The 24,687-nt window shown below is 40.6% G+C and overlaps 1 protein-coding gene across 2 annotated transcripts in view; it reads right to left on the bottom strand.

The window, feature by feature from the left end:
* Positions 1-24,687, bottom strand: part of SPATS2 (spermatogenesis associated serine rich 2) — a 48,091-nt gene that overhangs the window by 19,791 nt on the left and 3,613 nt on the right. For both annotated transcript variants that reach the window (XM_083727596.1, XM_083727597.1), the window contains exon 2: positions 18,550-18,851. In XM_083727596.1, coding sequence (XP_083583722.1) covers positions 18,550-18,574 — 25 coding nt within the window. In that variant the 5' untranslated portion in view covers positions 18,575-18,851. The remainder of the gene's footprint in view (positions 1-18,549; positions 18,852-24,687) is intronic.

Raw genomic sequence — 24,687 nt, forward strand, 5'->3', positions numbered from 1 at the left:
CCACTGTATAGCCATGTCAAACAGAGGGAGAGTGGCTACAGTTCTTTACACTCCTGAAATGTTAATGCAATGTGCTGCAATGAGGCTGCCCTCGAAGACCGCTCAAAAATTAGTGGGCTGGTTCACATGTCACTTTCAAAGCATGGTCAAGCTCAACCACGGTTTAAAGGTGAGCATGCAGCATGGTGGTGCAAAGACTGAAAATCACAACCATTCCACTTCTCCTTCGGTCCTACTGCACCTGTACTGTTGGGAGCTAAGCCCTGGTTGGGTTTGTTTTCCCCCACATAAACCACAAGCAATAAGCCAAGAACAAACCTCATTCACAGCTTGTGCTATGAATGGTTTGAAGACAAACCTAATGCAGTAGCCAAGATGGTGCCCTACAGATGCTTTGGACTACAGTGGTACCTCAGGTTAAGTACTTAATTCATTCCGGAGGTCTGTACTTAACCTGAAACTGTTCTTAACCTGAAGCACCACTTTAGCTAATGGGGTCTCCTGCTGCACCGCCAGAGCACGATTTCTGTTCTCATCCTGAAGCAAAGTTCTTAACCTGAAGCACTATTTCTGGGTTAGTGGAGTCTGTAACCTGAAGCATATGTAACCTGAAGTGTATGTAACCCGAGGTACCACTGTATAGCTCCTAACAACTATCTATACTGGCCAATGGTCTGGGATTATGGGAACTACAGCCCACAACACAGAGAGCATCAATGAACAAAATTATTCAGCATTCCTACTCATATTCAGTTTCTGTTTTAACACCTATATCTTTTAAACATATCCTGTCGTCAAGCTAGGTGCTACACTGTTCTGTATGTGTGTATCTCATTCTTCCTACCTAGATGTGGAACTTTGCATTCATTTCTTCTGAAATTCTCGTTTTTGGTTGGTCCAGTTGCCTGTCCTATCAAGACCTCAAATCCCTCAGCATGCTGATAAAGACCTTTGCAGGCTAGTAAGGCCTGTGGGCTTACTTATGAAAAGGATGGAGCCAGTTAACTCATTCACCCAAATACAGGGATTACCTGCATATAGGAGAGAAAAATCTACATTTGAGACGCTACAGGTATTCAAAATCAATTGGGAGTGGGGAATACATTTTGCTATTGTTAAACAGTTTGGGGCAGAAACTCGCCTGATGTACTCTTAATCATTCTGCAATCTGCTTGTAGATCTCCATCTGCCTTCTGCCTACCCCGGGTTTATAGTGAAAGAACTTAAGAACAGCAGTTGTATCTGGCCAGTAGCCAATCTATTCCAAAATCCTGCACTCATCCTGCTCCCTGCCCTGCCCCTCCCAGACTTTTTCCCACCTGGCCTGGGAGGGCAGGACCCTGGCTGACTCCAGCTGCAAAAGCTGAGGCTGCTGGACAGACTCTTGGCTGGGGTATCATTTAGGGGGTATTGTTGTGGGGTGTTGCTGGTATTGGGGTTTTTTTGTATATTTAATCTAGATCTTATGATTTATTTGGAAATGGTTCAATGTGTACTTATTGATGTTTGCTTGTTTATGACTACTTTTATTATGTTGGTAATTATGCTAGCCACCTTGAGCATGGCTATAACTTTGGAAAGTTAGCATACAAATAAAATGATTGACTGCTTGATAGTCGTCAACCAGATAGATGCCCATGAGAAACGCACAAGTAGGACTTAAGCAGAACAGCGCTCTTCTGACCTGCAGTTTCTAGCATACTGCCTCCTACCAAGAAGGCAGATGATAGCCCTGATTGGTACTGATAGCTTTATCCACCATGAATTTGTCTAATCCTCTTTCAAAGCCATGCAATTGCTACTCATGATGCCCCTTGTGGGAGCAAATTCTACTCAAATGATGAGCTGTGTGAATAAGTACTTCCTTTTTTTCTGCCCTGAATCTTCCAACATTCAACTTCACTGAATGCCTGTAAGTTCTAGCACATTGAGAAAACATTTCTCTATTCACTCCTCCATGCCATGCATAATTTTAGGAACATTATCACGTTGCCTCTTACTTGCCTTTTCTCTAAACTAAAAAGTCCCAAATCCTGCAACTTTTCCTCATAGAAGAGGTGGCTCCACCCCCATTGATCATTTTGAATGCCCTAAAAAAAACAAAAAACCTTCTCCCGCAGGGCTCCCCACACTGCGGATAGCAGCCTGCTGCCCGGCGCGCGGGGCGCCCTGAAGCAGAACGCCCCTCGCGCCGGGCAGACACCGGCCAGCCCCACAAGCTTGGGGGACAGCGGGGAGGCACAGTGCCGCCATCCCGCTGTTCCCTGACCTGGTTTTGGGGGGGGGGGAATAAAGGGGGGGGAATTTTCCTTTATTTCCCCCCCAAAAAACTAGGTGCGTCCTATGGGACGGAGCGTCCTATGGAACGAAAAATACGGTAAGTGTTCCGGTTTGCAAACGTTTTTCAGAAGCCGAACATCCTTCTGCAGCTTCCGCCTGAGTGCAGGAAGCTCCTGCAGCCCATTGGAAGCCATGCCTAGGTTTTCAAAAGGTTTTCAGGAGTCGAACAGACTCCCGAACAGATTAAGCTTGAGAACCAGGGTACCACTGTATTCTTTTTGCGGCGAGGCAACCAGAACTGTACACAGTACCCCTAGTGTGGTCTCACCATCATCTTTAGAAAGGCATTGTGACATTGGTGCTTTTATTTTTCAATTCTTGTCCTAACCATCCTTAGCGTGAAAATTTGCCTTTTTCACAGCTCCCACACACTGGACCAACAGCTTCATAGCAATCCACAACACCAAGGCTTTGCTCTTGGTCAGTCAATGCCAGTTCAGACATATATGTGAAATCAAGTTTTTTGGCCTCTACATGCATCACTTTACACTTGTTTACATTGAACTGCACTTGCCATTTTACTGCCCATTCACAATTTATCTAGCTTCTGTATCTTGCCTCCATGCCCAAAATTCAAAGTCCTCCAAGGCAGTAAAAATGTAACATCTATCTCTCAAAGTTCATTCACAAACTAATCAATATACCGATCTCTTGTTTGACTTTAATAGATACTGCATTGACCCTTGATGCAAGTTGTTGTGCGTAGGATCTGCTATTGTTGGGGAATGTTTTCATGAAACATGCTTTTTCGTGACTCTGGATTCTCTTTCCTTTGTTAAGAAATGGTTGAAAAAGGCAGCCAAGACAGTTATCTGTTAACTGCTCCTCTTTAGGTGCTTAAGATCTCAGCTTGCCTGCTAACAATGACACAGCAGTCTTTGTTTTCATAAGTAGCAGCTTGCAATTCCAGAACTTGAGTAGCAAGTATGCATTCACAGTATGATCAAGCCACTGAAAGCAGAAGAGGTTTGCCCTTTATGATTGTTGTTTTTTCTTAAGCTCATGGCACGCTGAAGCTCTTCCTTTTGAGTGGATGTGATCAATTCCATAGACCAGGGGGTGGGTAGAAGGTAGATCATAATCTATTTGGAAACTAAGGGAATTTTGAATTTTGAAATGTATCAGCCAGGATTTTTGGCACCTTGCTTAGCACAATAACCCCCCCCCCCATGCCGCTAAAATGAAGAAAGCTGGCAGAGGGGGAGAACAAAGACTTGTGTGCAAAAGGGCTGTGAGCTCCACTCAATTCTGGGACTTAAACCAAATTCCTGGGCCTAGAATTCTTTAATTCTATCTCTTTTGCACATGCCTCCAGTTAGTGGCTCTCTCGGGATTCCAGTAAAAAATGAGGCAGATCCTGAAAGTGTGAACTCTGCCCATTGCTGCCATAGACTCAAAACCTTAACGGTTCACAGCTTCCTTTCACAAAGAGTCTAAGGCATGTATGTAGCCATTACAAATCATTTTATTCAAGGTTATTGTTCTAAACCACTCTTTTTCATACCACACCAAAACTAGTTTGTTAAATAGCTGCAATCCTGGAAACACCTCGCAGACCATAGCATTATCCATTATTTGGCCCTAACTTTCTTGGGGAAACTTCTGTAGTTTCAGTGCCCACACCTTGAAAGATAACCAAGTGTTAATAACATTGTGTGCATATAGGGAGAGAGTGATTTCACACACACACACACACACGATGCTCAATAGCAACTGTCCAACATTGTAAAGATCCAACCAGTTTGCCAAGTTCTCTACTAAAGTTAAACCCAACCCTGCACCTTCTCTCAAAACAATGCCAACAAGAAGATATACTTAGTGGAAAGGCAAGCTATTCACTTCTAATTTAGTATGACAGAAAATGGGCTTCATAATCAGTGAACCCCAACATATCATGATTTAGAAACATCTTAAGAATGCATATTGTAATCCATGCTTCTGTAAGCACAACCATGGATACAGTCACAGATGATATGCCATCCACCTGCCACGTCAGTAGTGGAAGTTACATAATAAGCCCGTTATCAGTGACAGTTTATACTGACCTTTCCATGCAACTCCCCAAAGTACAGATCACAAGGGTCAAACTAGATGCGATGCCGGCATGCACAATATTTCTTTCCATATATTCACTCCACTCACCTACGAAATAGGAGGTTAGCTGGATCTTCTTTTAGAATGAACGGAGAGGAGACGGATGCTGAACACTTCCTTGGAAGTGATTCAGGAAAAGGGAAAAGTAGTTCAACAGGCATGGGGAGAGGTAAGGCATGGGAAGAGGAAAAGTTCAGTGTCCCTGGTCCTATGCTCACTTACTGTAAGTAAGGCTGCTTTCCAGCTTTATATGCAAATGATATATGACTTATAGCGTCACCTGGTTTAGCTTGGTTTCCTCACTTTAAACTAGTGTTCTGCTACCAAATCACTACGTTTCCCCACATTTCAGACAATGTGATGACCCTCCATTCTAGTAACTCATCCACTTCCACATGTGACACGACTCCTTGGCACTAAAGCACTTCAGAGCCTTGCCATACTTTCTCTTACAAGGCAGTAAGTTTTTAACAAATAACCTTCCTCCAACTTTACCACTCCTGCACACTTTAATGACCCCACCTCTTCTCCCTTGCTGCCCTTGTCTAGAAGACGGTTGGCAAAGCAGTGAATCAGGCCGGCCAAGCTGTTTTAAATGACTTGCCAGCCTAACTTCCTCCCCACCAGTGCACTGGGAAGCATCAAACTAAGATGGTGGTCGGGGGGGGTATCACTCTCTCTGAACAGTAGAAAAGATAACTCTCCTCCCCATCACAGTGCTAGGCTGAGCAAAGAAGAAACTTCTCCTTTCAGCCTAGTGCTGTGATGAGAATGAATGTAGCAGTTTTGTTTTGTTTTTGAACAAGAGCAGACCATGTGCTTGCATATAGCAAGCTATATGAGTGATGAGCACTGGCGTGCATGAGCGTAGCCAAGTCCAAGTGAAAGAGTGGAGAACATTGTGGAGAAGACAGGTGAGGAACAACCACCCTCCTTATGAAGGCGGAAAACGCAGGAGGGTTAAGACCCTGCTGTTTTACAAAGAATATGCCAGTAAGGAATGAAAATAGACCAAGGAGAACTTGCAACTAACCTGCACGATAACTTAGCTCTACATATCAGCACCAAAAGCTTTCCTAAAATATCTCTGAGCACATCAAAAACTTTTTGTTTCTGAATTTCTTTTCCTTGTTAAAAAGGTGATCCACTCATCAGATGTTTATACTTGAAAACCTCTCATTACGGTATCAACAGCACAAGTCTATCAATGCAGCATAATCCACCACATTAGGAACAGCAGCTTCTAGAAAACGATGAAACATGACATCTTCAACAAGAAAATTATGCACATTTGGCAGTACTGCAAAACTAACATACTTCTGTAAATTATTCATTGGGATTTCTACTTGTCATTGGAGCTGCACTTCAAGCACAGACAGGTGTTTATTAGGAGATTAAGGGGGGTGAACAGATTATTATCGTGTTCAGTTATATCACGGCTGACAATGCTTTACAGAATTTTACAAGCAAAAAGCAGACACGTCCCTGCCCCTAGTGAATTCACTATTGCACAAAGTTGTGTGTATTTTCAATAGATCTCTTTGATGGCCTAGCTATACAAATAAACAGGATATAGTATGAAGAAATTCTGTGCAATGCTGGCACTGCTGTTCTCAAATTGTCACAGTGACCCTTTTTACTGCAAGGCTGTTGGCCAGTTTATAATGAGCCCTTTCTCTATACTGTGTAACTTCAGGCTGCAGCCACATTCCCCACAATAAAATAAAACAAATAAAAAACCCTAAAAGGAAGGAAGCTAGGTTCAACATTCTTTCCTAGTTAGCAGGCATGGGGAAGAAAATTCAAACATGATCATCATCTGCTGCCTGAATTGGTACAGATGAGGAAAATCTTACAGCTCTAGCATTGTCCTGGTTAAAGTGGCCAGGATGGTGGGCAAACTGAACTTTCATTTTCCTTCATACTTGGCAACCACAGACCTAGTGATCTTCTACCGTAAAGGGCAGCTTTCTACTTGGAGAACCACTGTGTTGGGATAAATCTTACAATCACCAGAATTAGTTGAACAGAGGCCAAACATAAAAGGCGCTTTGAAAACATTTCTAACTGCACTATAAGGGCAACTTTACAGTGTGTATAAAAGACTGCTCTATAGACATGCAAAAAGAGATGTAGCATTTTGAGGTGGATATTCACATCTGCACATGCAGACACAGTCAACCATGGCTCCAAAGCTCATGTCTGTTGCATGGTCCTGTGTGTTTAAATACCTTCAAATGTTAAGGTGTCCATCACACACTAACACAGACAGTGCATACTTGAAACACATCTGTCACGCTTAACATTAAGTGGCACTTAGCTTCCAAGATAACACTTCCAATAATACAGAGCAAGTTGAATGGGTGAATAAAACACTCTTTGCTATCCAGGAGATGCCAGGAAATACTTTTAGGGCACCTCTAATTACTCATCCTGTTATTACCTTCCAATTCTATTTAACAGCAGCTGCCCTCCAATTTACAGGCAACAGCAAGTCACACCTAGTAATTTAAACCCAAGAGCACGGTGAAATCTTGCTGCTTTTATAAGTGAAAACTTAACAAAATAGACCATTAGGGTAATTTTTAAATTACAGGAGAGAAACTGTCCTCTCAAGTCATTCCCTTCAGCTGCACTGAAGAAGCAACAGCAAGAAATTCAAGCACCTTCTTAAGTTCAGCCAATCTAGTCCTATCTGAAAATACAGCATTAGATAAATTAAAAATTGCATTAAAAAACCTGTAATCATCTTCAATTTTGGAAATTTGTAAACTAGTAATAATGTCAATATTTGACAAACAAAGATTATTCCATCTTTTAAGTAACTAGGGAGGAGGTAGAATGCTAATTTATAATTCTAAAAAAGAAAATGCAACACATGCAGTGGATTAAGAAAAACAGGTGTCTATAGCAATTAATAGTTATATTAAAATACATTTTTCTAAATCCCCCTAATGTAGCTAATATTTTGATATCAATTTTGTACCACAAGTCCACAAATGCAGTTACCTGTAGCATATAAGAAACAGTATATATTTTAATCAACTCCAACTCTCAAGAACCATTTCACATGCTAAGAAATAAGTGGAAACATCACAAGCACCCACAATGTATACCATTATACATAGGGGCAACTATTTTTTCATAGATGTCATAAGAAGCTGAGACCAGCTGTTGCTCCCTACAATGTAAGTGTGAGTAAATGCCTCTAAAGAAGAATCCCACCCCCCCGATAATACATGGTCACACATGATACACTCAACCATAGTGTACTCATTCACTTTGAGATACACGAAGTAGCTTGCAAATTCACTTTTGAGCTGTCCAAAGGTTAGGACATCATCTGCTTCTCTACTATCAGCTCAAAAGAAACAACTGGGTCATGCAGGGATATTGGCATTTCAGTTTCTGAAATTTACAGCCTCTATTGCTAATACTTCTGACAATGGTGAATTAGCAGAACGAATCTTAAAAATATTTACTTGTACTGTTACCATCAAGGAGCATTGCTCAAATGCCTACCAGTGCTTTTCCATGGAATTTATAACTAGTTATATTGGGAAGACATTAAATTTATGACTAATGTCTTCCGCACTGGCATTAGTTAGAATCATTCTGTAATAAGCCACAGAAAAGTCATGCATCTGAGCTAAAAGAAACCATAATTCAAAAGCACATATATATTCTGCTAGAAGAGAAGTATTAAGTTAGGGTGCAAGAATTATGAGCTGAAACTTTCCTTGGGTACTTAGAAAAAAACACAACATTTTGACAATGTCTGAACATTTCATCAATGGTGATGGTGGAATAACATGGTTCCCGAGCTGCATTTTGAAAAGGTTGGTTCCTATTGCAAATAATTAAAAAGTCAGGGTTTGCTCTAAATATTGAATGGGAAATATAGGAGCTTTCAATTTTGACAATTACTTTAATTTAAAAAACCCCAGTAACATTCCTGAGAGCCAGTGTGGTGTAGTGGTTAAGAGCGGTAGACTCGTAATCTGGGGAACCGGGTTCGCGTCTCCACTCCTCCACATGCAGCTGCTGGGTGACCTTGGGTTAATCACACTTCTCTGAAGTCTCTCAGCCCCACTCACCTCACAAAGTGTTTGTTGTGGGGGAGGAAGGGAAAGGAGAATGTTAGCCGCTCTGAGACTCCTTCGGGTAGTGATAAAGCGGGATATCAAATCCAAACTCTTCTTCCTTTCTAGCAGCTGTATAAACAAAATTAAAGATACACCCTGCCCATAGACATACAGTCTGATGTACATAGGAAGATAGGGGAGAAGGGATACAACAGGAAAAGAAATGGAGAATTAATTAATAGGTATGGGCCCCAAAGCCAAAATGTCTTCCAAATTCTGTTTAACAACCAAAGTGAGTTTGTAACTGCAAAGATCACACTGATACAGTTGTAGCTACATGACTCTAAGTAGTGATAAAATTATGAGCTCAATTTAGGAAACCAAGAGATAAATGATTGAAACAAGCTGTAGATACATCTGCACAGTTGTCTGGATTCAGGGAAGAGCAAGTGCAGCATGGCTGTTGGTTGTTGTTGTTATTGTTGTTGTTTAAAAAAACCTCTGATCTTTCAACAGCAGCTTCCCTGGGAGAACAAGCCAGCCTTTGAAATTTGTGTGCAACTGGGACTCCTGATGCACACAATGGGAGTTGTTGCTGAGAGGTAACAGAAAATCCAACTGCAAGCCCAAGTGTTTTATGTACAGAGGATCAGTAGATTGAGACCATAATTTTATCACTATTTTAAGTGGTGTAGTTACAACCGAATATGCCCATTATTGTGATCCTTGCAGTTGTTTACTTTTGTAACTTGCTCATTCTTTCGAACTGGGAATTCAAAATCAAGGGTAACTAAGCCAGAAGTACCAGAAAGGAGTTTAACACATGTTAGCTACTGCTGGTATAATGATGGGATGCAATCATTCCTAGGTAAGACATAGTTTGACAACATAGTAAACATGCTTAGAGTGGTTCTTTAATAACTACTTTAAAGTAAATGGTAAATAATACAATCAAAGGATTTATAAAGATCTGAAGAGGAAATTTCAATCAGCCCAGACACTGAGGTCCTCCTCAGAGGGTCTTCTGCTGGTTCCCTCACTGTGAGAAACGAAGTTACAAGGAACCAGGCAGAGGGTCTTTTTGGTAGTGGTGCCCTCCCTGTGGAATGACCTCCCTTCAGATGTCAAAGAGATGAGTAACTATACGGCCTTTAGAAGATATCTGAAGGAACCCCTGTATTGTGAAATTTTTAATGTTTGATGTTTTATTATGTTTTTATATACGCTGTAAGCCAGATGGGCAGTATAATAATAATAGTAATAGTAGTGGTAGTAATAATAATAATAATAATAATAATAATTAGTTTAGTATAACCTTTGGCCACAACTGTAAGCAGGACTATTTGGAACTAGCTCCCAGTATCAATAGGGATTACTTCTATATACACATGGCTTTAGAGCAAAAACATATTATACAAGTAATTTAATAAATGATGTAGAATAGGACACATATGAGAGTCTCGTTGCTAGATCAGAAGTTGGTGAGTGCAGTGAACCAAGCAAATACTTCAGAGACCTGCTTGTATCAGGTGGACAATCAACAATCTTTGCCAGATGACAATGCCCAATATAAACTACTTTTACTGCCCGCCTCCTATATTAGGCTGTCTCCCAGGCATTCATGATTGCAGGAATAGTTGAATTCAGGTGTTAGAAAACCACTCAATTGTTGGTTTCATAAAAGCACCTCCCGTAAAGTCACTTTCCAGATTAAGATGTTAAACAGATCAGCTACGGTTATCTGTAGTCTTGCAGATCATCTGTACAGATAGAAACTAAATTAATACTTTTTAAATGTAAGCTACAGATGCTTTTCTATCCACACCTGTTCAATTTGACTGGGTGTCTACAGTTCCAACAGTTGGAAATGCAACAGAAAGTATGAGAACTATTTCTCACAGGCTGTGAGAAACAGACTTCTGTACTTTTAACTAAAGACTATTATAAATCTGAATCTTGAAAAATAGGATGTGCTTAATATATTAAAAGCCAGAAATCAGTCTGTCTTTTGCTTTGGCCAAACAAGAGTTCACCATGTGAACTCTGTTTTGAACAAGTTAACCAACAAAGGACTCAAATTGGACAGAGGGATCAGTAGCTTTTCTGCGAAGCTGACGGGCCCTCTACTGGTGACAAAGCCTTGTGGATTTATATCTTGCTCTTTCACCAATGAAGTCAGCACAGCTTACATTAGTTATTTCTATTCTTATACCCTCTGCAGATAGGCTAAGATACTTAGGGCTAAGAGACTATGCTATCAAGCAGGCGTTAGGGCTGAGATGGGATCTGAGCCAAGGTTTTTCCAATCCAAGCCCAGAACGCTATTCAATATACTGTAATCTAATGCTATGACAGGTTTTGAGCCCCTCTTTCAATAGTGGCTTATCAGATTCCAATTAAGTTCCCCCAAAAAGACACAGAATTCAACATCACGCTAAGATGATCATTCTGTCAGTGCAAGCATTTCAGCTTGCCAGATGGAACAATCTCCCCTCGCCTCCTGCTGTGTGCTGTTCTGGGGGTTCTCTCAGTCCCCCTGAGCTGATGGGGGGGTCCTTGGGGGCACCTGAGGGCATGAGAGGGTGGAATTCCCTTTGCACTAGTGAGACTAGCACAAAATCTAGAGAATTCCTATTTGAAAAGTCAGCTGCTAGAATTTTGTAAGCATCTCACCAAGCAACCTCACTTACAACTGATCTCAGTCTGAAAGCAGTGGGATCAATTTAGGGGTGGAACAGCAAAGTAACCCGAATACTTATTGTTCTTATTTAACATAATTTTAATTGGATTTGTTCCCAACTCCTCTGAACCAGGTATTTTAGATTTTACCACAAAATATTACAGTATCTTATTCACTTTATTGAAGAGGTAGATGAACACCCACGTTTCAGACATTAGAGGCAGAAGATGCAACTAAATATACTTCAATATTTTTTTTTGAGAGACAGACCCAATGTATTGCCCATATCTAGACAAAACACTAAACCAGCCTTCTCCAACTTAGTTCCCTCCAGATTATTTCTACTATAACTCCCTGCAGATCCAGCCAACATAGGCTTCCTGGCTAGAGCTGATGGGAATTTAAGTCCAAAGCATGTGGAGGGCACCAGGGGTAGGTGTGTGTGTGTGTGTGTGTGTGTGTGTGTGCCTGCCTGATGGGACTCAAGGAGACTTGCAGGTAAAAATAAGAACTGCTAAAAACATAGAAAAAACAATTGAACATCAACAGGACTAAAACTACATACATAAAATCTATTAAAACCATACCAATAATTACAATAAAAATAGCACAGCATCAGAGCTTTCATAAAAAGCAGTGAACTCCCATAAGCCTGTTGGAACAAGGAAGCCTACCCTTGCTGGCAGAAGGGCAACAAGGAGGGAGCCAGTATAGTTTTTATAGGAAGGGATTTCCAAAGTCTGGGAGCAGCCACTGAAAAGGCCCTCTCCCGTGTGCCTACCAAGCATGCCTGTGAGGGTGGCGGGAATGAAAGAACAGCTGGGGAAGACTGCTCTGAACTACTAAGTCATACTCAGCATAGACCCACTAAAATGAAGTGGACTGATTTTAGTAAATCTATTGATTTCAAAGGGTTTACTCCAAATACAACTTAGCTAAATTTTATGAGCTGTAGCTTGAGGAGTTCTGTAATGTCAGGTTTTCACCAAACTAGGTCCAGAAAAATGGATTTTATTTGTATCTCTTCAGTGAAGATGCAATATTATTTTCAACAATATTAAACCAGGCTTCTTTTCCACTGAAAACTGGCAGTTAAATCACTCTGCTTTTATGACTTCATTTAAAAATATTTAGTTCTTGTGCAATAAGGAAAAAGAAACCAGATGTTTCAACTACTAAACACTACACAGAGATACAGTTCTCAGCTGTTTTATGCCTGGGTAAAGATTATACAGGATTTATTGTCACTGCCACATGTGTTTTCCTTACTGCAGCTTCCCAGTTCATATACAGATGGTGAAATAAAGGCATGAGAAATTGCAATAATAAAATAAAGGTGGGCAAAATTATATGCACTACATGACAGTGGCCAATGTTTGGAAGTGTGCAATGTTTGAAGCAAGCCTGAATCTTTGCTGATCCACACTAGCTAAGCTGGATTGATTCAGGCAGTCATAGCCCCAGTGTTTTTTCCCCTAGGGGTACGCAGGGGTACACATACCCCTAAACATTTTGTGAATCTTTGTACTTTTGTCCATTTACTGTATTTATTTTCCCCAATTTGAACGATAAAATGATTTTCTTGAGTCAAAATGAGAGTAGCACTCCTAAACATTTTTTAAAGAAAAAATGCACTGCATAGCCTATACATAATACCATTGCTTCAGATACAAAGATGTACCGTATTTTTTGCTCTATAAGACTCCCTTTTTCCCTCCTAAAAAGTAAGGGGAAATGTGTGTGCATCTTATGGAGCGAATGCAGGCTGCGCAGCTATCCCAGAAGCCAGAACAGCAAGAGGGATCGCTACTTTCGCTGCGCAGTGATCCCTCTTGTTGTTCTGGCTTCTGAGATTCAGAATATTTTTTTTTCTTGTTTTCCTCCTCCAAAAACTAGGTGCATCTTATGGTCTGGTGCGTCTTATAGAGCAAAAAATACGGCATCTTTTCCCCTTTATTGTAAGAAAAGGAGGAAGCAGAATGAAACATTCTCATCAGTACTTTTAAGTGGAAAGAAGGGGAGAAAGAATGAGCCCAGATTCTCCTGTGTAAGGCAATGCCCGTATGTCAGGTACATCTGAAGAAGACTGGTCTTCACAGTGCTGCTGACAAGCCTGGAAAAAAATCCCAGGCACCAAGCTGCTCAAACTCTTGTATAACCTAAAGGTGGCACGCCTTACTTTAAAAGTTGGGCTGTCCTGAGCAGAGTTTATGACTGTATAACACCAATGCCTTTTTAACAAGAACAATTTTCCAGTTCTGGTGCCAGAAAGTGTGTCATCGGGGGTTTCCCATTCTTGCTTTTGCAGAGACTTCAATAATCCACTAGACAAGGGTGAAAGCTACCAGAATTTAAAAACAACAATATAGCTAGAATACAGTGTCTTGTCCCACCCACCTTCCTTACTCTCCAATACATATATGTCACTGTTAATTGATTATGTAGCTTAACAGCATTGGTCTTACTTTCCCACAAGCCTTTTGTGTGGGTAAACAGATGCAATTCCAAAAATACAAATAATTCCTGTAAGCTAGTAACCCAAGACTATGATAAAAGTATAACCCTTCCTTCCATGCCTCTTGTTTCCAGACATTACAGCACAGATTATTAATGCAACTGTAATTAAGCATTTATACTGGAACATAACGTAGTCTGGAACAAAGTGTCTGCTCTAGGATTTGGGGGGGGGGGGGTCAGAACTCTTTTTTTTCCACAGCGTGAGTAGTACTTCCCATAACAATTTAGCAGCTGGAATAAGGAATGTCCAGTCAATTATGTAATCTCTGTTTGGCATACAGAGACCATATTCAGCTACTTTGGTGAGGGGTTCTCAGAGATACTGGCATTATGGCACAGCAGCAAGACTCATTCATTCATGTAGTTATTTTGAAATTTCCATACTTCCCTTCTTCTGAGGATCGCAGGGCAGTTCACACCATAAAAATAAAAAATACATAACATAGTAGCAAACAAAACAATAAGACCCTTTCCCCCACCCCCACCCCCCAGTTGTAAAGGCCACAGATTGCTTAATTGGCCAAAGACCTGGGAGAAACTTTATTACCAAGAAGTTATTATGGGGAGTCCGGTTGCTTTTAATATTTCTAACTTGTATATGGAGCACTTGGTTCAAACTAAGTCATTTCCAAGAAAGAAATCCCTATATATTTGTTATATTATGGCATATATATTGATATTTACATTATTGCTTCTAGATTATGCAGTGGATGACTTTTTTCCTATGAATATAGTTGATCCTCACACTAGGTTCACAAAATCACACAGGGTTACAAGAAATACCATATAATAACTTCTAAGTAGAATAGACAAATTAACTACAGCAAACCTATTGATCAGAATACTATTTTACATTATAGAATCATTCAGTTCATTTCTGAAGCGATTTACCATCTGCACAGTTTCTAAGACTAAAATTGTACTTGTTCAGATTTGCAACATCAGTGTAGTATGTAAAGAGGTTATCCTCAGGCTGTTATCAGAAGAGCAAAATACAGAGCAAAGATGTATCATAGAAGTGAACTGCTTCAAGATAAAAAGTTGGTTCACACACACACACACACACATATATATATATATATATATATATATGGTCAATGGAATAGAATAGAATGCCTTTTTCCATAGAATGCAGTGTGTTGAAACACTGGCAACTGGTAAGACATAGTCCAGGATTTGCCTGTTACACCACCAATTATTTAATATAAAAGACAAAATAGCTCATTCCAATATAGTTTATACCCTCTATTGCAAGTGGGCAGTATTAAGTGTGGAAAGTGTTCTTGTGCACAATCCTTACAGTTAAAAACAAACAAACTAATCCCAGAGATAGAATTTTTTTTATTTCAAGAGACTACATGTCAGATAATGTGTATGTAGGGCAAACAAGTAGAGCTTGAAGAATTACTGATCAGTGAACACAAGAGCAAGGTTAGAACAAAATGCTTGAGGCTCCATTAACATTTTAGGAACACATTCATACACCTGAAGTACACACATCTTTTTAAAAAAAGAGAAAAGAAAGACCCCACTACCATTCTACTTTCTCAACTTGGAGTGTTTTGGATTTTTGCATTGCATACATTAACGCCTAGTTGCTTAAATGTGAAGTTTGATTTATAATGAGAATAGTCAGCTGAATGCAGCATGTTTTCAATTGAAATAACAGTTATTTAAAAACTGGTATTGTCTTGTTAGGGGAGTGATATAAACTGAGAAGTCTGAAGCTGTGCTTGCTCATTTCTTGGGTTGGTGAAGTGAAAGGGAAAGTGTTCTGACAGTCTGAGATTGTCATAAGAACCTATTAGGAGATATTTAAACTGGAATTGGTTAGGTGTGTCATACAGTGAGATACTGAGCAGTGAAATATAAATTTGCAAGCAATTTGAATTACACTAAAGTTGAGGATTCATGCTCGGCAACAACTCAAGATGGAATCTAACAAATACTCCAGCAAATAGAAACTGGCTTTACGTGAACTTGAAAAATACCCGGTGCTGAAACAGACTTTTACCAGTATTCCATTGTTTATAGTAACAGTGTGTATAGACTGTAAATACTGCATGAGGTTGTAAGCATTTCTTCAGTTTGGGTCTTGTGTTTGTAGTGGGGTTACAGCAACAGGAAGGCCTCACTGTGCTGCACACTAGGTAAAGGTAAAGGGACCCCTGACCATTAGGTCCAGTCGTGGCCGACTCTGGGGTTGTGGCGCTCATCTCGCTTTATTGGCAGAGAGAGCCAGCATACAGCTTCCGGGTCATGTGGCCAGCATGACTAAGCCACTTCTGGCAAACCAGAGCAGCACACGGAAACGTCGTTTACCTTCCCGCCAGAGCGGTACCTATTTATCTACTTGCACTTTGATGTGCTTTCAAACTGCTAGGTTGGCAGGAGCAGGGACTGAGCAACGGGAGCTCACTCTGTGGCAGGGATTCGAATTGCCGACCTTCTGATCGGCAAGTCCTAGGCTCTATGGTTTAACCCACAGCGCCACCCGCGTCCCTTGCTGCACACTAGGATTGCTGCAAATGCAGGAGAGTTCTTTTGTCAGCAACCTTTTCTTAATAATCCAAGCAATCATAAAAAATGAAGTCAACCAATAAAAATCAGGAACTTGAAAATGGGTTGCGGATCAACACTAGCAGAATTAAGGTTTAAATTCAGAACTAGCCATGTCGAAGGTGTGCCATGTTGCTCACAAGTTGTGTTCAATTGTGAAAAAGACTACAAGGCATGTACATCAGTGTAGTCTTCCATGAAGGGCTAAGTTACAAATAAAGGCACAAGTTCCAAGTCATGTTGTTCCAGGGGAGCCTACTGGCATCTTAATAATGGCTGATGTCTTTCTCAGAATACCTGCTGCAGGGCCATCTGAAATCACGAATGGTTATGATGGAGAGCTACCAAAGACAAAGCCTTCTTGACAGTGGCACCGTACCTGCGCTACTCTCCAGCAGAAGAGCTTTCCATCCTTTTCTGCTGATATTCATGCCAAAGGCAGTGCTTTTCTTAAGAGAACCTTAGAATTCAAAGTTTAGCACTTTTGTTTTCTGTTTCCACTGTTTCCTGCTGCTGAATTTAAATAGTTGTTTCCTGTTGTGCACTGTCCATTTTAAAATATTTGCTCTGTTACTTTGTATTATTAGTTTTATTGCTATTGGACTGTTAGCTATCCCAGATCTTTTAGATCAAACTGTGACATACAAAGCTTTTAATAAATAAAACCTGACGCATACAGGAAAAGCACAACCCCAAGCCAGAAAGAACTGGCAATAAATCTACAGCTGTTGACAGAAACTCGAGGTGTATGTTAACTCTCTCCTTTATAACATGTAGTAAAACTTACCTGTCTCCCAATTTCATGTAATGATGTGTTTTGCTACTTTATATTATTTGCTGCTGCTAGGGGTGTTCAGGGAAATGTACAACATTGTGACATCAGAATACAGTTAAGTTTTGCTGGATGTTACCGTGAGGAGTGGGGCGCTAGTTGGGAGGCAGCTACCATTTTCAGGAGGAGCCACATCTAGTTCTGCCCTAAGAGACCCATTTAACAAGTCCCTTGTATTCAAGGACTCAAGACTTCGCAAATTAAACAATGTGAAATTCTCCTTCATACAAATTGTTAATCCTCTGTGACATAATGCAATGGCCTGGGCTTTGGACTCGGATGCTGAACATGAGGGATCCCAACCTGCACAGAATTCCCCGCCTCCAGAACCAGCTGAGCTGGGGCTGGGGCTTGAGCCTGAAGGATCCTCACCTGTGCTGGATCCTCAGGTGCAGGTATCAGCTGAGCCTGCTCTGGCTCCTGAGGTGATGGAGGACCCATTGCCTGCAGGTGCTCCACTCTCAGCCCCGTCAGAGGAAGCTGCGGTTGCCTCTGGGTCCGGTAACCCTCCAGCCTCTCCTGAGCTGCAGAGGCTCAGGGCAGAGAGGCATAAGGAACTAAGTTCCCGCAGGAGGAGTGCTTGCCTCCAGGCCAGGAGAGGCAAGTCACCAGAGGATCGGTGCCACCCTATGCCTCGGGGCAGATAAAAGCCGGCCAGCCCCAGTCCCAAGTTGCAGGAGCAACATTGTTGGTTGCTAGTTCCTGCCTGAAACCTGTCCTGCTTTTCTGCCAGAGCTCCTGACCCGGCCTGGCTCTCTGCTTGCATACCTGTTCCTGACTCCCTGCCCTGCACCCAGCTTCAGCTACTACGGACTGCCTCCACGGTGCACCTTCGACCATGGACCGGACTGGGACCTCACCTCTCGGGTAACCCACGGGACCAGCACACATAAACTGCCACAAACGACACCAGATTTGAAGGATACGTATGATCCTTGTACCAGTGGTTCTCAGAGGCACATAAGACTCCCTGGGAAGGCAGAGGCAGATCCTAGAAAAGACACCAGATTTTCCTCGACAGATCAGAAATGTGTGTGTCTCTCAAATGGGTCAAGGGGCAGAATATCAACCCATTGCCATAGGAGACCATTTGCCTCATTACACCTTGCTCATTGTTAAGTACCGAGAACCATGAAGCGACCCTGTTTTCTCATGCTCCTTGTTTGCTTGATTTCCAACACCAGGAAGCCAAAAGGCTGCTGGGCTGTCTTCCTTTGGGTCAAGAAGGGAAGGGATGTGAAGGAACACATTATTAGGATTCATTTCACATTTTGGAAGACATTGAGTGTTTTCTTACTAGGGAGGCAACTTGAGAATAGCCGATCTAGAGTAATTATCTTCTACTGTGGACTAAAATGGCAGGAACAAAAATTCATACTTGACATTTGCCTGTAACACAACACTCCTTACTATATATGCCCGTCTAGTATCGTAAATCTTACCTTTTTGGTTTTGCCTCTTAGACATAATAGGTTCCCTGTATTTAGTGTTCAGTTACACAGCAATAAGAATCTGTTTCCTCAAGGAACAGAGAGTGGCAGGTTTAATTCAAGTGCTGCTTTGCATCAAGGCAGGAAATGGCAAATATCTGCTTGGGGACAGCAATCCTCCAGCTTCCAAGGCAACGGACGAGTTGTCAAAAACGTTCTTGGACAACCTGTTGATCACTGTAGATTTTTCCTCTTAGCATCACCTTCTGTCAAGAAGCACAAGCACAGCAGTTCATATTGCTGTTTTTCAGATTCTGAAAAAGCAAACATACAAGAGTTTGATTTATTAGTCTGGCAGACATATTGTGGTCTGTAAATGCATTCTTCAATAGTTGTTGTTTTTTTAAACCTGAATTCAATTCATGTTGCTTAAAGTGAACTGCAGAACAAGGGGTCAACAAAAAGCCATCGAGATACTCTGTAAAGTTTCAGGTAGACTTTGCCCTGCATTTGAAACAGCTTGCAGTTCCAGAACTGCAGTTATTGCATTCTGGTAAAACAAACTTTGAAACTATAAGGACATCAGGATTGTTCAAAATTCATTAGCAGAAGCAGCACTTCAAGTTTCAGTATTTTTAAAAAATGTTATTTTCTAAGGGTTAGACTTAAAAGAATGGGAGAGAAGTCCTGGAATTGTGCACTCCCTAAAGGTTCAGCAACACAGTGCAACAGAGTAGTAGTATGTAATTGAAGTAGCAGCTGCTCATTTTTCTCCTAATTGAAAACACTTCATATTGCAAAATAACAACAATTCTTCTAGATGTCCTCTGATATAGGATGTCTAGAAAAATGCCCTTTTGCAGTTGTCATCTTAAGGTAATGTAACCTACCAGAACCAGTAATTAACTTTGTCATGCATAGCATCATATGAACTGGAAAGCAATAGTGCCTACACTGATAATACAAAAACGGGTACAATTCACTAGGAATGGGAAAGTGAGGCTCTAAGTGTTGTTGGGCTTCAAATTCTATCAGCCTCAGTCAGCATGGCCAATGGTCATGGAAGATCAGAGTTGGAATCCAAGAACATCTGTCTGTATTCTAGAAGAACTTGAGTTTTTCAAATGGGGGCAGGGGGGCACGCACATGCACAAACATGTGCACAAAAATCATATTTAAGACTGATAAACATGTAGTAGTAGTCAAAAGGTGCTTTTACTGATACCCTCCAATGCAGGTCTGTACTAGGTAGGCTTAAATATGAACTTTCACTAATGTATCATGACCAAGCTTTTTGCACACAAATATATATTACAGAATTGCTAACCCTGGTTCTCATCACCATCCACCAGTTTCTCACTATTTATACTCATTCTTAAAGAAGAGCAGAAGACAACTGAGACAAAGTTAGTTGCCCTATTTAAGGCACTAAGAAGTTAGATTGGCAATTCTTCCAGTTGTGATACATTTCCCCACTAACCAACAGCTCTGTCCTGTGTACCACATGAACGTATTAAGCTTCAATCCAAAGAAGCCAATTATACAGGTGCAAGAGCAACACGCACCCAACTACTGCAGATCACACCATGATCCAACAGTTGAAATCTAAATGGTGGCTTGCCTCACAAGTCACGAGTATCCTCTACATGGAGAAATTGAACCTGCGGATTGAAGCCACAAGTGATTAAATTTTTAGTTACACTTTTAACATAGAGCAAGCTGTGCTTTAAAGGGAACATATAAGCATAGTAGTTTTTCCTAACTTGACATGTTAAGTGCTGTAAGAATGCACATGCCCTGGAACAAAGGAGCAAGCAAGGGATGCTTCACACAGCCACTCTCTTAGCAGTCATAATCCTGCCAGAAGCCAACCATGCTCTCGGTTTTCGACGTTCAGATGCCACATTTCAAGCCAACATTTTGGAAGTGGCAACATGCAAATCTACAGCGTGAACAATTCCAACAAACCAGTTTGAACTAAGAGTTGTATCTGAGCACTAACAAGAAGCACCCATCTATATTCTAAGTGGTCGTGAGCTCAGCCTTCAATTCCTATAGATTTTCTTCCATATAATGGATTTTATTATTTAATACAATGCTAGCTATAGTTTTGATGCTTCACAAAGCTTCAAAGGCAAAAAAGAGAGGCCAAATCCCACTGCAAACCACCTTACAATTCAAATATCAACAGTGGGAAAGACTAGGAAGCATAGGAGAAAAGGGGAGGCATGGACAAAGCCTAAGGATTATGATATAAATCAGGAGTGGTTAAACTGGGCCTTCAGACCTGATCTAGCCCAGTGAAAAAATGTTCTGACCCCACCAATTTTGGCAGTGGCATCAAAATGAAAAGTAGTATGCATAGCACTGTGGTGGGGGAGAAGTTTAAACCTCTCTGCTCAGCCCAGTGCCTCATGGGGATGCAAGCTGCCCCTCCCTCATCACCAGATTGATCACTTAATGAGAAGGCAGGGGGACAATAACCACCCTCCTCAGCTGATCTATACAGTTCAGCTCAGCCTGTGGGTGCATGCGTGCGTGCAAGTGTATGGTGTGGCCACACTCACTTTTGGACATACACTTGGACATACACTGCTACACTTATTTTAAACAGGTACACACTGCAGAGACTTCCTGATTATCAGCAGACCCTTACATACAGTGCATTATCGCACTTGGAGAGACAGGGCTATAGCTAATATCCTGTGAAGCAGCTCCCAAATGCCCGTTTTAACACTCATCAGGGGCTCTTTGCAGATTATTTGACTGTAACTATACAGCTATTTCTGTCAAACAGGAAGGCTACATCCAGCCCAAACTACACAGAACTTCACATGCAAAACACTTCCTAATTTTGGAGCCCGGTCCAACCATAGCAAAGTGCTTTTTAGTCTAGCTGATTTCATGAGAAAAATGTAAGAATGTGCTTAACTCCTAACTGAAAACAAGAGGTCTTAGAGCAAGACGAAGCATTTCTATCAAATTAGTAGCGTGCAGTTTACATCTACCATGTCTGTAGGTAAGCATGGTTTCACAATTTATGGCTATGTTGGATTTTACTCTGCTGTACTCTTTAATGAAAACACATCCACAAAAACAGACAAGTAAGTTTTTGAGGAAAAAGCTTTATAAATGATTTTGCAAAGTGAAGTCCTTCACACAGCTCACGGCTAAACTATGGAATTCACTGACACAAAATGTAGTGACCCTCCACCAAATTAGATGGCTTTAAAAGACCATTAGCCAGATCATAAAGGATAAGGCTACCTATGTCTACTAGCCATATTCTACTAGCCATATGTCTACTGGCTATATTCTACATCCACTATCAGCTGTGTCATGCCTCTAAGCTGCCAGGGATCACAACCTACGTGTGGGCTTTCCATAGGTATCTAGCTAACCACTGTGGGGACAGGTTGCTGGACTACATGGGCCTTTAGCCTGATCCAGCAGGGCTCTTTTGTTTTTATTTCATAGAATCATAGAGTTGGAAGAGACCACAAGGGCCATCGAGTCCAACCCCCGGCCAAGCAGGAAACACCATCAGAGCACAAATTCATTCACTATATGTGTATATATATTCATACAAGAAGATGACAGCCAGATGTTTAACTAATCCTGTGAAATATAATTGCTCTGCCTTGTGGTGGAACAGGAAATAAGTTTATTTTATTTATTGAAAACAGTTTTATCCTGCTTTCCCTTGAAAGAGACCTCAAGTTTAGAGTTAACAACTTTCAGAAAGAAGCTAGCAAATTTAGGCCAATGGTAAATAAAGAATACTGCTTTCTGAGTGCCTCAGCTCAGCACAACTCCAGGGATTAACCCCCAGACTTTGTCCATGCTGTCCTCACTTGATAAAAAGATATGGTCACCACTAGCAAGCACATTTGTGGATCCCATCAATCTTCCCTCAAACTCAAAAAAGCCTCAGATTAAGTCATAAATCTCAGATTAAAAATGCAGGAGTGCACATTACCAAAGTGTGAAATGTAAGAGCAATATTGGGTACATTTGTTATATTTATGCAAGAGACAGTTGTGAAATAAGCACACTTAAAATGTCAGAAAATAATGTATTTAAATCTTAAAGAAACAGAACCTGGAAAAGAACAAATCTAAATCTACAGCAGCTAAACTAAGACAAAGAAACAGATGAGAAATATTTTACCTTTGAGCCAAACACACCAAAATGGCATTTGAAGGAATGTGTTTCTGACTGCAGAACAATACACAAGCAATCAGGGAGCACAAGATTCAGAAGCAGCACAAAGAATAGCTAAAAGCACTTCTGAATGTGGCCAGATACCGAAGGTTGTCAGCCATATAGTGTGCTGATTATAACTGAAGTGTCTATGTGCTTTTATTTTTTTAAAAAACCTATAATGACATTTGCTTACTAGCTAGACTGTTTTGTAAGCACCTATTTTAAGTTGTATTTGGCCCCAAAAGAAAAGGATTGACATTTGGTCATCTTGAAGTAATTATTTCTTGCCACATGCAACTGGGTGAGTGGCAATTCACAACTCTGACCTAACATTAATGAAAGAAAATACTGGCCTTCTCTATCAGATGAAATAGCTTAGTGGAAGTATGGAAGATAAATGACAATTCTATTGCTGAAATAAGGAGGTCTAGCTCCAAGCATGTGCAGATAGTACAAGTCTGCAAGGATATCGTATGTGAGCCGCTTTCAACTAACTCTTCAAATGAGTGTAAAACAAGTATAAAAAGCTACACAGAATGAAAAAAAAGGTGGAGAACTGTGGGTCTTTTCTTCACACTCCAGAAAAATAAAGTCCACTCAGTGAATCTATTTTAATAATAAGTTAGAAAAGACAGACTTTTAAAAAATGTGATTTTCTCCCTTCCCATCAGTAAACAAATACCTGAGCAGAACTATTGCACTGTCCTCTGAACTGTGCTTACATTTAACTTATACCACCTATCTGATCATCTGAAAAGTTTGCTACACTATCTTCCATGCTGATTTGTCTGAAGCATTCCATGGCACTGTCTTTGCGAGAAGGAAATTCAAGTGTTGATAAAATAGAGTAAGGTAAGAGTTGTAGGACAATAGTTTTAGGTTTCTACTGTAGAGTAATTACAAACAAATCTGAAATCATTCTAAAGCATTCTGTGGCAAGTTCATTTATGCAGTTGGCTGGTCAAGTCAATAGTTCTGCCTACATTTTACACTAAATCTACTAGCAAGACTCCTAACATCACAATACACACACTTCAGAAGAGAGCAGTGGTTCCCAACCTTTTTGGTATGGCAACCCACAAATCCAGATTTACTTGATATGGTGATCCATTGATTTGTTGTTACAAGAATTTTGAAACTTGGGTCTTCTGCAATCATTAGTTTTGCCTATTTTATAACCATTATATGAGGCATCCAAGCAAAAATTTACTTACACACCCATTAATGCAGAATTTGCTAAAATATTTATAATACTTATAGACTTACTCAGTTTTGTATATGCAATGAATATAATCAATCATTGAGAACAATTTAAAAGTAGCAAGCTCTTTTCTAATAAAACCAGTAAAATCAGATTACAAGCGTTTAATCTGCTCAACAGCTATGCCCAGTGGTATAGTAACCCTAGTCATTCAATCCTGGGGACACATTTAAATGGTGCAATCCACAAATCAGTTGCATTGGAATATTTAAGCACCACCTTTAAGCTTGATTTTATGTCAAAGTAGATTAAATGGGACTTACTTCCAGGTAACTGGGCATAGGATTGCAGACCTGTAGCATAATCCTACATATTATGTTCAGTTAGAAGGTATCTCACACTGTTTTCGGTGAGATGCATTTCTCAGTAAGGATGGGAACCTGACTGCACTTATCTAAAAGTGCCACTGTATTGAACAGGGCTTAATTCTGAGATGACATGGTTAGGACTGTGCTGTGTCTTTAGGATGGCAGTTTTGTAGTGCAATCCTATACTAATATCTACTCAGAAGTAAGTTCCCTTGAGTTCAACTGGAATTACTCACAGGGAAGTATACAGAGGACCACAGCACTCATAGACTGCAATCCTAAACAGGTATTTATTTTCAAGCTTTTTTGCCTACACTTGTGAAATGTAAAATAATAATAGTAATAATTGTGTACTGTAGGGTTTTTTATTCCAAT

This window comes from Podarcis gaigeae (genome assembly GCF_964106915.1).
Source record: "Podarcis gaigeae genome assembly, chromosome: 2".
Taxonomy (NCBI): domain Eukaryota; kingdom Metazoa; phylum Chordata; class Lepidosauria; order Squamata; family Lacertidae; genus Podarcis; species Podarcis gaigeae.